A 12355-nucleotide genomic window follows, 5' to 3' on the forward strand; every position below is an offset into this window, starting at 1 on the left:
TGCGCGGACCTGGAGCGGCGCGGGCCCTGCTTTGCTGACTGCTCCTCCCCCTCCCCCCTCTGCTCTGTGTCCCTCCTCCTCCCCGTACCCCCGCCCCCTCTAATGCTCTCAAGTGACTCCCCAGAAATCAGCCTCCTCTCCCTGGATACTTGTCCTCACCTAATGGGGTGGTGACAATTTTCCTAAGTCCTGCTTAGAAACGTGTCACCACCCATTTCCCTCTGGGATATCGACGGAGGCTGCCCACACCACGTTCGTCCAGCGTGCGCGGAGGCCTCACTCGGAGCAGCTGGAACCCGGGTTTATGGAATTACAGGGAATTCAAAGCAGCCGGCGCCGCCCGCTGTCTGGCTTCATTACTGGGCCTGGCCTCGGAGGGAAGTTTATTCCAGTAATTTAGAGGATTAGGCTCTGACACCCTTCATTAACTCTTTGACATAAGCAGGAAAGACAGATCTTGCAGAATGACCCACACAACAGGAAGGCGTTGGCTCGGGTAGGAGAAGGCAGCACGCCGCCCCGAGCGAGCGGCAGGGAAAGGGCCTGCAGGGTAGAAAAAGGGGCCGCGCTGCCTTTTCACGGTCCAGGTGGACGCTGAGCTGCCGCCCTGCGGGGGAGAGTGGGCCTGGGAAAGGGGGGGCCTGGGTTCAGGACTCAGTTTGCCCATCTGTAAAATGAGAGCACTGCCGGGGACCTCCCGGGTCCCTTCTGGCTCTGACACGTGCTGTGCCCACCCCGCCCGCCATCCTGAGACACAGCAGCTCAGATGCTGCTCCCCAAATCCTATAGGGCTTGACCTTGACAAGGTGCCCCTCCCAGGGACCTGTCTCCCCACCTCTTACCCCGTGCGGATCGGGTGACCAAGTCGAAAACACTCAGCCTGTCCCCTTTACAGGGCATTTTAGATGGGAGCTGTTTCCTGCCCAACAGGAGGGAACTCAGCCCCACCCGCAGCAGCTCCAGGCCCTGGTCCCCGCCCCTCCACAAACACAGCCCCTGGGGTTCCATACACTTCTCGCCCAGCCTGTCAACACCAGAGTCTGGGATGTACCTGGACAGCAGTTCTGACAGTTGGGGTGGGTGGAGCGGTCTCAGAGGCCCCGCAAGCTGGCGTTCCCTTTCGCATATTAATGGAGTCCCGTTGCTGTGTGAGACTGGCCGGTTGCTTGGTCTCTCTGTGCCTTCCTTCCTTCAACTCTAAAATAAAGGGACAGTTTGCGAGGGTTCAACGAGATGACGCGTAGGGACAGCTGGCACCTAGGAGGGGCCCAGGAAACATCGGTAAATAGTACTGCTGTCACCGCTTCCTGTGGGTGGCCGTGGGCAAGTCCCTCGCTCTCTCCTGCTTCTTTGTAAAATCGGGGGGGAATAAGAGAAATGAAAAGTGCCTGGCGCCCCCCGAAAGAGCTCCTGAACGCAGCCATCGAGCCATAGCACGGGCTGCTCGCTGCCCAGCGCCCCAAGACACCCGTAGGTTTTCTTGGAGCCAGAAGTGTGTCAGCGGAGGAGGGAGGAATGTGATACATCCCGGCAGCCGGGGAGCCGGAGCGTATCTGGTATGTGTGTCTGGAATGATTTGGGGAAAATTCACCGAAGTTGGAACTTGAGACCAAGCTGCCTGGGATAGAAAGATAGGGAACTGTCGGTGCACCCCCTCCACCCCCCCCAGAGGGACCCGGTGCTGGGGTGGGAGTCTGCTTACACCGTTCGGCCGCTGCTCGGGCCCACCCTCGAATGGCCGTGAACTTGTTGTTTTTCCACGTCATTTGCTCTCAAATGTACTATCGGGCCAGGCGATGCTAACCCTGCGGCTGCAGGTCCCTCCTTGTAACAAGCGATTGTGTGTTCTTCAGAGGTGGCCCCGGGGAGGAGGGGGCCGGGGGGAGGTGGGGGAGAGGGAAGCACACCGCTCCTGCACAGTGAGCGTGCGTGCCCCGGAGCCAGCTCCCCAAAGCACATGCCATTTCTGGCCCTTGAAGGGGTTAAGGCCTCCTGGAGTCAAAAACAAGCAGGTGTCCCACCGTGCCAGATACGCCGCCTAAACTGCTTCCAGCTTTCCCCCTTCTGCAACAAGTCTGTGATCAGCCCGGACAGAGGAGCCGCAGCCTGCCTGTGACAGGCATCAGGTTAGCTCGCTCCCACGCGGGTGGCGCCCAGGATAGAGATCCCGGCCGGCCCCCGCTGGGGCTCCCCTCCCCGCTCACTCAGGAGAGGGGGGTTCCTTGCAAAGACCTTTCTTTCCTCTGAAGTCGCACAACTCAGCGGGCTCCACTGACTCTCGGGAGGCAGCCTGGGCGGCCGCAGCCTGACCAGCAGCAAGGACGCCTGCTGGGGGTGGGGGTGAGGGCAGGTGTCCGCAGCCCTGAGAGGGAGAAGGCGCTGGTGGGCCCAGCCCCTGGCAGCGTCGCAGGGAGGCCTCTGGCCGCCGCAGACGGCACCATGTGGGCCCTGGGAGGCCACCGGTTCTGCTCCCGCTGGGGGCAGGTGGCGGTGCTGCTGCTGCTGCTCGTGGTGCCCCCGAGAGGCCTGGCGCTGCCGCCCATCCGCTACTCCCACGCAGGCATCTGCCCCAACGACATGAACCCCAACCTCTGGGTGGACGCCCAGAGCACCTGCAAGCGGGAGTGTGAGACGGACCAGGTGAGTGGGACTCCGGAAGCGTGAGGTGGGCCGCACAGGTGTGTCAGTGAGGGGGGTGGGAGCCGTGGTGGGGACAGCTCAGGGGTGCCTTGCAGGGCCCAGGAACCTGAAGTCACGCAGGCCCCAGGGTGATAAACAGGGTGTGTGTCTGTCTAACTCTGAGGCCCAGAAGAAGAGGTGATGGTGATGTTCAAGTTCATCAGGGACTGAGGACCCTGGGATTCCTGGTCTTGTGTTTGCCAGGGTGGCTCTGAGCCAGGGCGATGCCAGGCGCAGGTGTCAGCAGCCCATGGACAGGTGAGAGCAGACACCCGGGACGGTGCAGTGAGCAGGGCGGGGCTTGGGACCCACCTCTGTCTGGTAACAAAGCTGAGGCTGCATCCGGCCTCCAGACCCCCTCCCAGGGGCTCAGACCCCGGTGCTGAGCGCAGACGGGCTGACGAGGAGGTGGACGGGCACAGCCCTGCGCAGGCTCTGGGGAGGAAGTAGACTCGGTTTCGTCCGCCAGATCTCTGCGTCCTCCCTTCTGCTCTCATCAGAGCACCCCGCAGCGCGCAGGGCAGGCCTGGTCCGAGGGCAATTCTCTCCCAGCTCCTGAGTCCAAGGGTCACTCCTGCCACTTCCCTGGAGTCAAGGGCCTGCTGGGACCTGGCACCTGCCTGGCAGAGGCACTTCCTGTCGGTCTGGTCAGCTCCTGGGGCTCAGGGCTGGGCATCACCAGGGAACATGAGACCCTGGTGCTCCCTCTGCCAAACGCCTGTCACCCACGGGCGAGCACAGGACCACCTGGAGAGAGGGCCTTGGCCTCGGTGCCTGTGGGGAGGTATGTGGGTGGGGGGAGACAATTCTCAGGCTTCTCCTATGGATGCTGCCCGAGCAGTGGCGGTGCGGAGGGAAAGGGGGTTCAGGAGGGGTAGGGGGGCCAGAGCGTTCCCATCTCGACGGGGCCACCCCCTCCGTTGGCCCCATTTGCAGGGAAGCCTGTTTCACGGGCACGGACTGGCCTGATCCGTGGGGTGGGGCTTGGGGACAGGGAGACTGGCCGACTTCATGTGCCTTGGGAAGAAGACACCTGGTGGGCTGGAGACTCAGGCGGCCTGTGGGTCTATTCTGGGCCCTTAAGCAAAAGTGTTCTAAGGGTCCCCTTCAGGTTCCTCGCGCCCAAAACACCCTCCCCGAGGTGCCTGGGGACCCCGCCTGTCAGGGATGTGAGTCCCTTAGGGAATGGAAGGTCGCTCTGGCCGAGGGGCCGGTTCTCCGTGCTCAATCCCCCAGCGGGCCTTTCTCCCCCAGACCCCAGCTCTGAGGTCTGCCCATCCCTGTCCCCAGGCCTTCCCCGCACGGCCTGGAAGCCTATGTCAAGCAAGGGCTGAGAAACAAAGTCCCCATTCTGAGCTGAGAGGGGAAAACTGTAAACAGGCCGGGCGGGCAGGCTCCAGCCACAGCCACAGCCACAGCCGGGTGGGGCCGGCCCCTCTTAGCTGATGCGGAATGTCAGAGGCTGAAAGAACGTCGGAACCGCGAGAGGCCAGCCCTCGTGGGGAGCAATTCACAGAGCTACGACCAGGCCGGAGGCTTGGGGGCGGTGCCCGCCGCCCGGTGGGTACGAGGTGTTATTGTCGAAAACACCACGTGAAATTTTTTGTTTGTGTCGGCCCTGAGCTTGCTGCTAATTTCTAGGAATTAAACCAGGAATTAACGCCTAAGGTGGCTCCACAGAGACTCAGAGGGAATTAGTCGTGTAAGTCCCCTGGCGGCCGTGCTGACCTTTGCCACCCTAGGGGGCTGTCCCCCTTGTTAATTTCCCCATGAAATGTCCCCCGCGTTGGGAGTGGGCGCCGGGGTCTGGCACGGCCCATGGTGGCCAACCTGGCGTCCTGGGCCTGTCCCGCCCGCCCTTCCTTCTCGGCGTTTGGTGTGACCTCTCCCATTCGGCCAGGGCTCCCTTACCCCAAAGGGGACAAAAGACAAGGAGCTGTTTGTTCCCACCTAGACCTCATCTGTGCTCACTAGATGATGCATGTGACATGGAAAATAAAACCTCACTTTAGAATCCCACCCCGGGAGCCTGCCGCCCTTTCCCAGCACGTGCCCTGTGCACGCGGCATCGCGGCTCCGAGGCTGTGCGTTCTCATCTGTCCACCTGCAGGAAGGGGGGTGTGGCTGGCTTCTTCCCACACGACCTGCTGTGCGACCTTGGGCAAGTCACCTGGTCTCGCTGTGCCTCAGGGATCATCACCTGTGAAGTGGGGCCAATGGTACACCCACCCCACAGGCTGGTGATGGGCATTGACTAAGTTGACAAATGCAAACATCCTTGGCCTGGCAAATACACAGCAGGTGCTCTGTACACATCAGCTGTTATCATCAGAACACTTTGCTCAGGCTGCTGTGGCTCTGTTGGTTAAGTGTTGTCCCAGGAACCGAGAGGCCCCGGTTCTGTTCCCAGTCGGGGCACATGCCTGGGTTTTGGGCTTGATCCCCAGTAGGGGGCGTACAGGAGGCAACCACTGATGTTTCTATGTCTCTTTCCCTCTCCTTTCCTCTCTCTCTAAGAAAAATCAATAAAAACATATTTTGCTTCAGCCGGCGGACTGAAGGGTCCCGGGTTCAATTCCGGTCAAGGGCATGTACCTTGGTTGCGAGCACATCCCCAGTAGGAGGTGTGCAGGAAGCAGCTGATCGATTTTCTCTCTCATCGATGTTTCTAACTATCCCTCTCCCTTCCTCTCTGTAAAATATCAATAAAATATAAAAATATATATATATATATTATTGATTTTCACAGAGAGGAAGGGAGAGGGATAGAGAGGTAGAAACATCGATGAGAGAGAAACATCGATCAGCTGCCTCCTGCACACCTCCTACTGGGGATCGAGCCCGCAACCAAGGTACATGCCCTTGACCGGAATCGAACCTGGGACCCTTGAGTCCGCAGGCCGACGCTCTATCCACTGAGCCAAACCGGTCAGGGCAATAAAATATATTTTTAAAGAATAAGAAAGATGAGCACCTGTTAGTTCTCTCTGCAGAAACCGCGGGGTGGGGCAGGGACACCTGTCCTCTCTTCCATCCGCTCGCTCAGGCCTCTCGCTCTGGCTCTCTCCAGGAATGTGAGACCTACGAGAAGTGCTGCCCCAACGTGTGTGGGACCAAGAGCTGCGTGGCAGCCCGCTACATGGACGTGAAGGGGAAGAAGGGCCCGGTGGCCATGCCCAAGGAGGCCACGTGCGACCACTTCATGTGCCTGCAGCAGGGCTCCGAGTGCGACATCTGGGACGGCCAGCCCGTGTGCAAGTGCAAAGACCGCTGCGAGAAGGAGCCCAGCTTCACCTGCGCCTCGGACGGCCTCACCTACTACAACCGCTGCTACATGGACGCGGAGGCCTGCTCCCGGGGCATCACGCTGGCCGTGGTCACCTGCCGCTATCACTTCACCTGGCCCAACACCAGCCCGCCGCTGCCCGAGACCACCGTGCAGCCCACCACCGCCTCCCCGGAGACCCCCGGCCGGGACGTGGCGGCCCCCGCTCTGCTCAACCACCCTGCGCACCAGTCGGTGACCGTGGGCGAGACGGTGAGCTTCCTCTGCGACGTGGTGGGCCGGCCCCGGCCGGACGTCACCTGGGAGAAGCAGCTGGAGGACCGGGAGAACGTGGTCATGAGGCCCAACCACGTGCGCGGCAACGTGGTGGTCACCAACATCGCCCAGCTGGTCATTTACAACGCCCAGCTCCAGGACGCGGGCATCTACACCTGCACGGCCCGCAATGCCGCCGGCGTCCTGCGCGCCGACTTCCCGCTGTCGGTGGTCAGGGGGGGCCAGGCGGCGGCCACGGCCGAGAGCAGCCCCAACGGCACGGCCTTCCCCGCGGCCGAGTGCCTGCAGCCCCCCGACAGTGAGGACTGCGGCGAGGAGCAGACCCGCTGGCACTTCGACGCCCAGGCCAACAACTGCCTCACCTTCACCTTCGGCCACTGCCACCGCAACCGCAACCACTTCGAGACCTACGAGGCCTGCGTGCGGGCCTGCATGCGCGGGCCGCTGGCCGCCTGCAGCCTGCCCGCCCTGCAGGGGCCCTGCAAGGCCTACGCCCCGCGCTGGGCCTACAACCGCCAGGCGGGCCAGTGCCAGTCCTTCGTCTACGGCGGCTGCGAGGGCAACGGCAACAATTTCGAGAGCCGCGAGGCCTGCGAGGAGTCCTGCCCCTTCCCGTGGGGGAGCCAGCGCTGCCAGGCCTGCAAGCCCAGGCAGAAGCTCGTGACCAGCTTCTGCCGGAGCGACTTCGTCATCCTGGGCCGAGTCTCCGAGCTGACCGAGGAGCCCGACTCGGGCCGCGCCCTGGTGACCGTGGACGAGGTCCTGAAGGATGAGAAGATGGGCCTCAAGTTCCTGGGCCGGGAGCCGCTGGAGGTCACTCTGCTCCACGTGGACTGGACCTGCCCCTGCCCCAACGTGACGGTGGGTGAGACGCCGCTCATCATCATGGGGGAGGTGGAGGGCGGCATGGCCATGCTGAGGCCCGACAGCTTCGTGGGAGCGTCCAGCAGCCGGCGGGTTCGGAAGCTGCGGGAGGTCCTGCACAAGAAGACCTGCGAGGTCCTCAAGGAGTTCCTGGGCTCACACTGAGCCCCTCCCCACTCCCTGGCCCTCTCCCACCCACCCACCCGACGCCCCTCAGTTAGCAAACTGGGCAAGGTCACATTGGACAGTCTTGGGCCAGCAGAGGGACATCCATCAGAACAAAGCCACCAGAGGGTCTTAGGTCAACTTCTAGTCTGCGGGTTCAGTAAGGGGTTTCTATCTTTTTTAGCTTAGGGGGACAGAGGAGAAGGCAGTAGACACTTGTAAATTATTCCTGACGACCAATCGCCTTGGGCATCATTGCCCTCTCGGTGCTGGCCATCCCCCTCCTCCAAGGGTCTTGCAGCCGCCCTCCCCCCCAGCCTCCCACCCACCGGGGCTCTAGAGATGGTGGCTGCCTGTGGTCATGGGAATCATGGAATGAGTGGGTTTACAAAAGGGGTGGGGGGGTGAAGAGAGAAAGGAGGGCCCAGGGACTCATGGGACACATTCCCCACAGCCCCCTCGACCACTATGAGCAGAGACCACTTCATGTTCGGGGTCTTGGGAAGCACACACCTTCCCTGGGTGGAGGCTGCTCGGCAGGTGCCCTTGGGTGCTGGTCAGCCTGCGTGTCGGTCAAGTTGGCCCTGCGGTCTCTCAGGCCAACAGCAGAACACACGTTTCTCGTGTTTCATCTCCTTGGCTTTATTGATTGGTTATTGATTGTTGATTTATTAATCCAGTTCTGTTCAGGCCGATGCAACAGACATTTCCTGAACATTTACTGGGTGCCAGGTGCTAGGACCACAGAGAACTCACAGTGACTGAACGCAGTGTCCCGATCCAGGGGTCCCGCCAGCAGCTGATCCACGGCTGGCCTTCCCAGCTGTCAAAGGGTCCCATGTGAAAGGGTGCTTTCATCTGTCACTGGTTTCCCTGGAATAGAGCAGTAGAAACCCCAGGATCTGTTTTGGTAGGAGGAGAAATGAGGAAGAGGAAAAGCAGGCAGGGGAAGGGGGCTGGTGAAGGAATGAGGAGGGAGGAGGGAGGCGGCTGGGGAGGGGAAGGAATGCTGCTCAATGCTCCCACCTGGTGGTGGCCTCGGGAGCTGCAGGGCCTAGAGGGAGGCTCTAGTGAGGCCTGGGACGGCAGGTTTGGAGATGCGGCAGCTTGCTGGAGATTTTGTTTCTGGACTTCCTGGGCAGGTCCAGCCACCCACCACTACATGAAGGATTCTGGGAAACCCACTGTCAGCTCTTCCGCTGCCCCCCAGTCCCTCCTCAGCCCTTCGTTCTGCACATGCCCCTCCAAAACTGATGAAGCTCATTGTGGGGCCTCCCTGTTTCTTCCTCAGATGTAGGAGGAAGATGCCAATTAAAAGCTCATAGTATTAATAGGCCTTCTTGTGTGGTTCATTTGAGCTAATGTGCACGTGAGGGCGGGGGGCGGGTGTCATTTGCTTGGGGGCCGTGCAGGAGGGATCTGGCCCGCGGGACCATACCTGGGTGATGGAGAGACCAGCCAACATCCGGCCCACCTTGCAGCTCCAAGGTTCCTTAACTGTGGTGCTCACTGTAGCTCTGCGAGTCAGGCACTCGGGCCAGGTGACTTTCTGAAGACCTCAGAGGCAGGAAGGTGTGGGGTTAGGCCCACGTGTTCCGGTTTGTATCTCAGTCCCTCGCCTCATCATGACAGCCTGGTGGACCAGAGGCGGGTGGAGGACACAGAAACGGGGCGGGGAGGGCAGGCTGTCCAGCTGTGACTCCCTAGGGGACCTCTGGGTGAGGCCCGGTCCCAAAGCCCCAGTGTGCTCAGAGCAGGTGGCTCAGTTCCGAGGGCGGAGACAGCAGCACCTTTGGTCTCAGCGGCTCATGGCTACTCCCTTGCCCTGAAGGTGTGTTCAGGAGCCTGCAGCATGGCACCCCCACAGTGTGTCTGTCCCCCGAGCTGGGAGCCAGCTAAGCACAAGAGACACCTGTCCCCTGTCCACAGGCCCGAGGAGGAATCAGGCTCAGCCCAGCCAGCGCAGCGCGGCCCTCTAGAGGTAACTCCCTGCGTCAGGGGGCCAGGACAGAGAAGATAAGCTGCTCCCCAGGAGAGAGGAGAGGCCAGAGGAATGGAGCTGCTCACGGTGCCACTGGGAGAATCCGGAGCATAAAACGTAGCCGCCAAGAACGTGTGAGCCCTAGCTGGTGTGGCTCAATGGACAGAGCACTGACCAGGGACCGAAGGGTCCTGGGTTTGATTCTGGTCAAGGGCACATACCTCAGGCCGCAGGCTTCATCCCTGGCCCTGGTCAGGGCAGGTGTGGGAGGCAACCAATCAATGTGTCTCTCTCACATCAGTGTTTCTCTGTCTCTCCCCCTTCCTTCCACGCTGTCTAAAAATCAATTAAAAAATATCCTTGCCCTAGCCGGTTTGGCTCAGTGGATAGAGCGTCGGCCTGCGGACTCAAGGGTCCCAGGTTCGATTCCAGACAGGGGCATGTACCTTGGTTGTGGGCACATCCCCAGTGGGGAGTGTGCAGGAGGCAGCTAATCGATGTTTCTCTCTCATTGATATTTCTAACTCTCTATCCCTTTCCCTTCCTCTCTGTAAAAAATCAATAAAATATTTTTAAAAAAATAAAATAAAAAATAAAAAAAATATCCTTGGGTGAGGATTAGCAAAAAAAAAAACAAACAAAAACACAAAATAAAGGTGTGAGCACCAGCCATAGGCCCCTCTCTGCTTAGCCTAGAGATGAGGACTCCGTGCCTCACTCGCCCTCAGAGACGGGGAGACATTCTGCTGCACATGCGTCTAGGCCGGGGCCCGGATGAATAGCACATGACCTTAGAGCCTGAGGGGTCAATGCCGACAGGCCAGCACCTGTCACCTCCCCCCACTTGCACAGCGATGGGGGCTGAGCCTGTGGCTACCTGGTGGAGATGTGAGGCTCAGGGGAGTCCGATCGCAGGGCTGCCTCTGGCCAGCTCAGTGCCCACCCGCTGCCCCGCACTCGGGGTCCCTGCCACTCTCCGACGCCAGCCTGGCAGAGTGAGAAAGCCCAGCCTGTGCGGTCAGATCCCCTCCGTCAGAATCTGGGCTCTGACACGTATCCTCTCTCTCTGAGCCTCAGTTTCCCGGCCTGTAAAACAGAGGGCCGTCAGAGCTCTTTCTGGAGGCGTGGCGAGCTCGGCCCTTTTAACCTTGTCAAACAGGAAAGCCTAGGACACGGAGCCTGGCACCGACGGCTGCCCCTGGGCCCTGCGCAGCTCCCGGGCCAAGAGCAGCGCCCCGGGTCCCCGCCTCCCCTTTTCCTTCTGGGCTCGGGCTCCACAGGTTCAGTACCTTAGCCTGCTGCTCGCAGAGGACATCCACACGGATCACCCCACGTGGGCTGAGCTGCGATTCAGAGAACACGGGCCCTGAGGGACGGGCTGATTTAGAATCGATCACAACTCGGGACCCACTGCATGGCATTTATTTTCCTGCCCTTGAAACCAGGCCTAAGTCTCTGTCCTGTCGCCGAGGCCTTACGCAGGAGCAGGTATCTACTAAGTGTTCGGTGAAGGGCCTGGTGGTCAGGTAACCTGCGAGGCTACCCCGCCCCGTCTCCCGGCCTGGGCCCCAGGACATATGGGCATTGAGCCCTCCTTCAGGTCCCAGGTCAGACTCACCTGCTTTCCTGTCTACCGTGAGCACGTACTCCTCCCCTCCTTGCATCTGTGGTCCCCCACGCCCCTCCCTGCCCTGTTCCAGTCCCTCCCTCTGTTTGCCTCTCCAAAGGCCTGGTCTGGCGCCGCTGTCTCCAGACCAGCCCCAAAGCCTCTGGGGCAGGACAGCATGGCTTTTTCCACCCTCTTTCTATCCAGCCGCTGAGGACACTTTGCTCCATTGTCTGGCCAGCTGCTCCATGCTCTGATGTCACCCCCTGGACAGTGGGGCCAGAAAGCAGGGCCCAGGGGCGGAACCTGGGGAGGGACAGAATGAATGCACAGCCACGTGGTGACTTCCTTAGCCGGGGAGAACGCCCTGTGTCCAGCTGTCCTGTTATAACATCAACATGGAGTGGGCACTCGCTGTGCGACAGGACTTGGACATCATGTCTGGCCATCTCCATCACAACGGTCTGAGGCAGGGTGCTGTTTTGTAGGTGGGGAAACTGAGGCTCGGGGGATAAGAAACTTGCCCAAGATCGCCCAGCTGCTAAGGGGCAGAGCCACGATCAGAAACTAGGCAGAGTTCTGAATGCTCATGTTATGATATTTCTCCCAGTCTGTCTCTGTCTCTCTGTCTCTCTGTCTCTCTGTCTCTCTGTCTCTCTGTCTCTCTCACACACACACACACGCACGCACGCACACACACACACACACACACACACACACACACACACACACTGGGCTGGGCAGTGTGGAATCCCATCGGGATCCAAAGGTCGCCAAAGAGCCCGCCTCCTGTCAGCCGCACACTCAGCACCCAGGGCCGTCTGACGACCTTGCCATGTGACATGGTATTTCGATCACACACATAAGCCATCGCGCCCTAGATTCCTGAGCAAAACATCAGCCTTGTGCCTACTCATCCTTCCAGACAGCTCCTTGGAAGCCTCGCTGCTCCCCAGGCTCTGTAAACACGCTCCCACAGTCTTGTTCTCCTCCGTGTTTGCACTGACCCCAAGCTCCAGGAGGTCCGTGGGCCCAGCTCCCAGAGCTCGGGATGGGCAGATTCACTGGCGGGTCCTGGGGCCCGGGGCCTGCGGTGTGCTGCCCGACCACAAGGCCGTGAAGGGGCTTCTCTGGGGTCCTCTCCTTTTCCCAGCTCCGTTTCCTGATTGCGTCTCCTCCTTCTCCTCCCACCTCCCCAAGGAGTCCGAGTCCTCCTGGGATGTGTGATTAATGCAGGCGGGATAGGTGGCAGGCTCCTGGGTGCTATTTTTGGCTGTGGCCTCATTCTGGAATGTGCCCCAAGGTCAAGTGACACTCCTCTCTCGGCTGTGTCAGGAGGAAGAAGAACCCTCGCTGGCATCTCCTGAGGGCGAGGGACGAGCAGGCAGGTGGCCAGCCGACCAGCCCTCTCCTTCCCGCCTCTTTGGCTCCTGAGCCCTTCAGCACTGCTATTTCAGGGTCGGGATGGAGCCTCTGTGTCCACATCCCAAATTACCCC

General features: G+C 60.5%; 1 protein-coding gene and 1 long non-coding RNA gene across 2 annotated transcripts; one reads left to right on the top strand and one right to left on the bottom strand.

The window, feature by feature from the left end:
- Window positions 1-1914: 1914 nt before the first annotated feature.
- Window positions 1915-7789, top strand: WFIKKN2 (WAP, follistatin/kazal, immunoglobulin, kunitz and netrin domain containing 2). Its single transcript, XM_080680472.1, has 2 exons — window positions 1915-2640; window positions 5750-7789. Exons 1-2 carry the CDS (start codon window positions 2440-2442, stop codon window positions 7268-7270), a joined length of 1722 nt encoding a protein of 573 aa, XP_080536598.1. The 5' UTR covers window positions 1915-2439; the 3' UTR covers window positions 7271-7789.
- LOC308254404 lies at window positions 7129-9727 on the bottom strand. Its single transcript, XR_013961223.1, has 3 exons — window positions 8709-9727; window positions 7784-8143; window positions 7129-7219 (listed from the first exon to the last, which is right to left on the bottom strand). It is a non-coding gene; the product is annotated as an uncharacterized lncRNA (long non-coding RNA).
- Window positions 9728-12355: the final 2628 nt, after the last annotated feature.

Source organism: Plecotus auritus, assembly GCF_963455305.1.
Source record: "Plecotus auritus genome assembly, chromosome: 7".
NCBI classification, from domain to species: Eukaryota; Metazoa; Chordata; class Mammalia; order Chiroptera; family Vespertilionidae; genus Plecotus; species Plecotus auritus.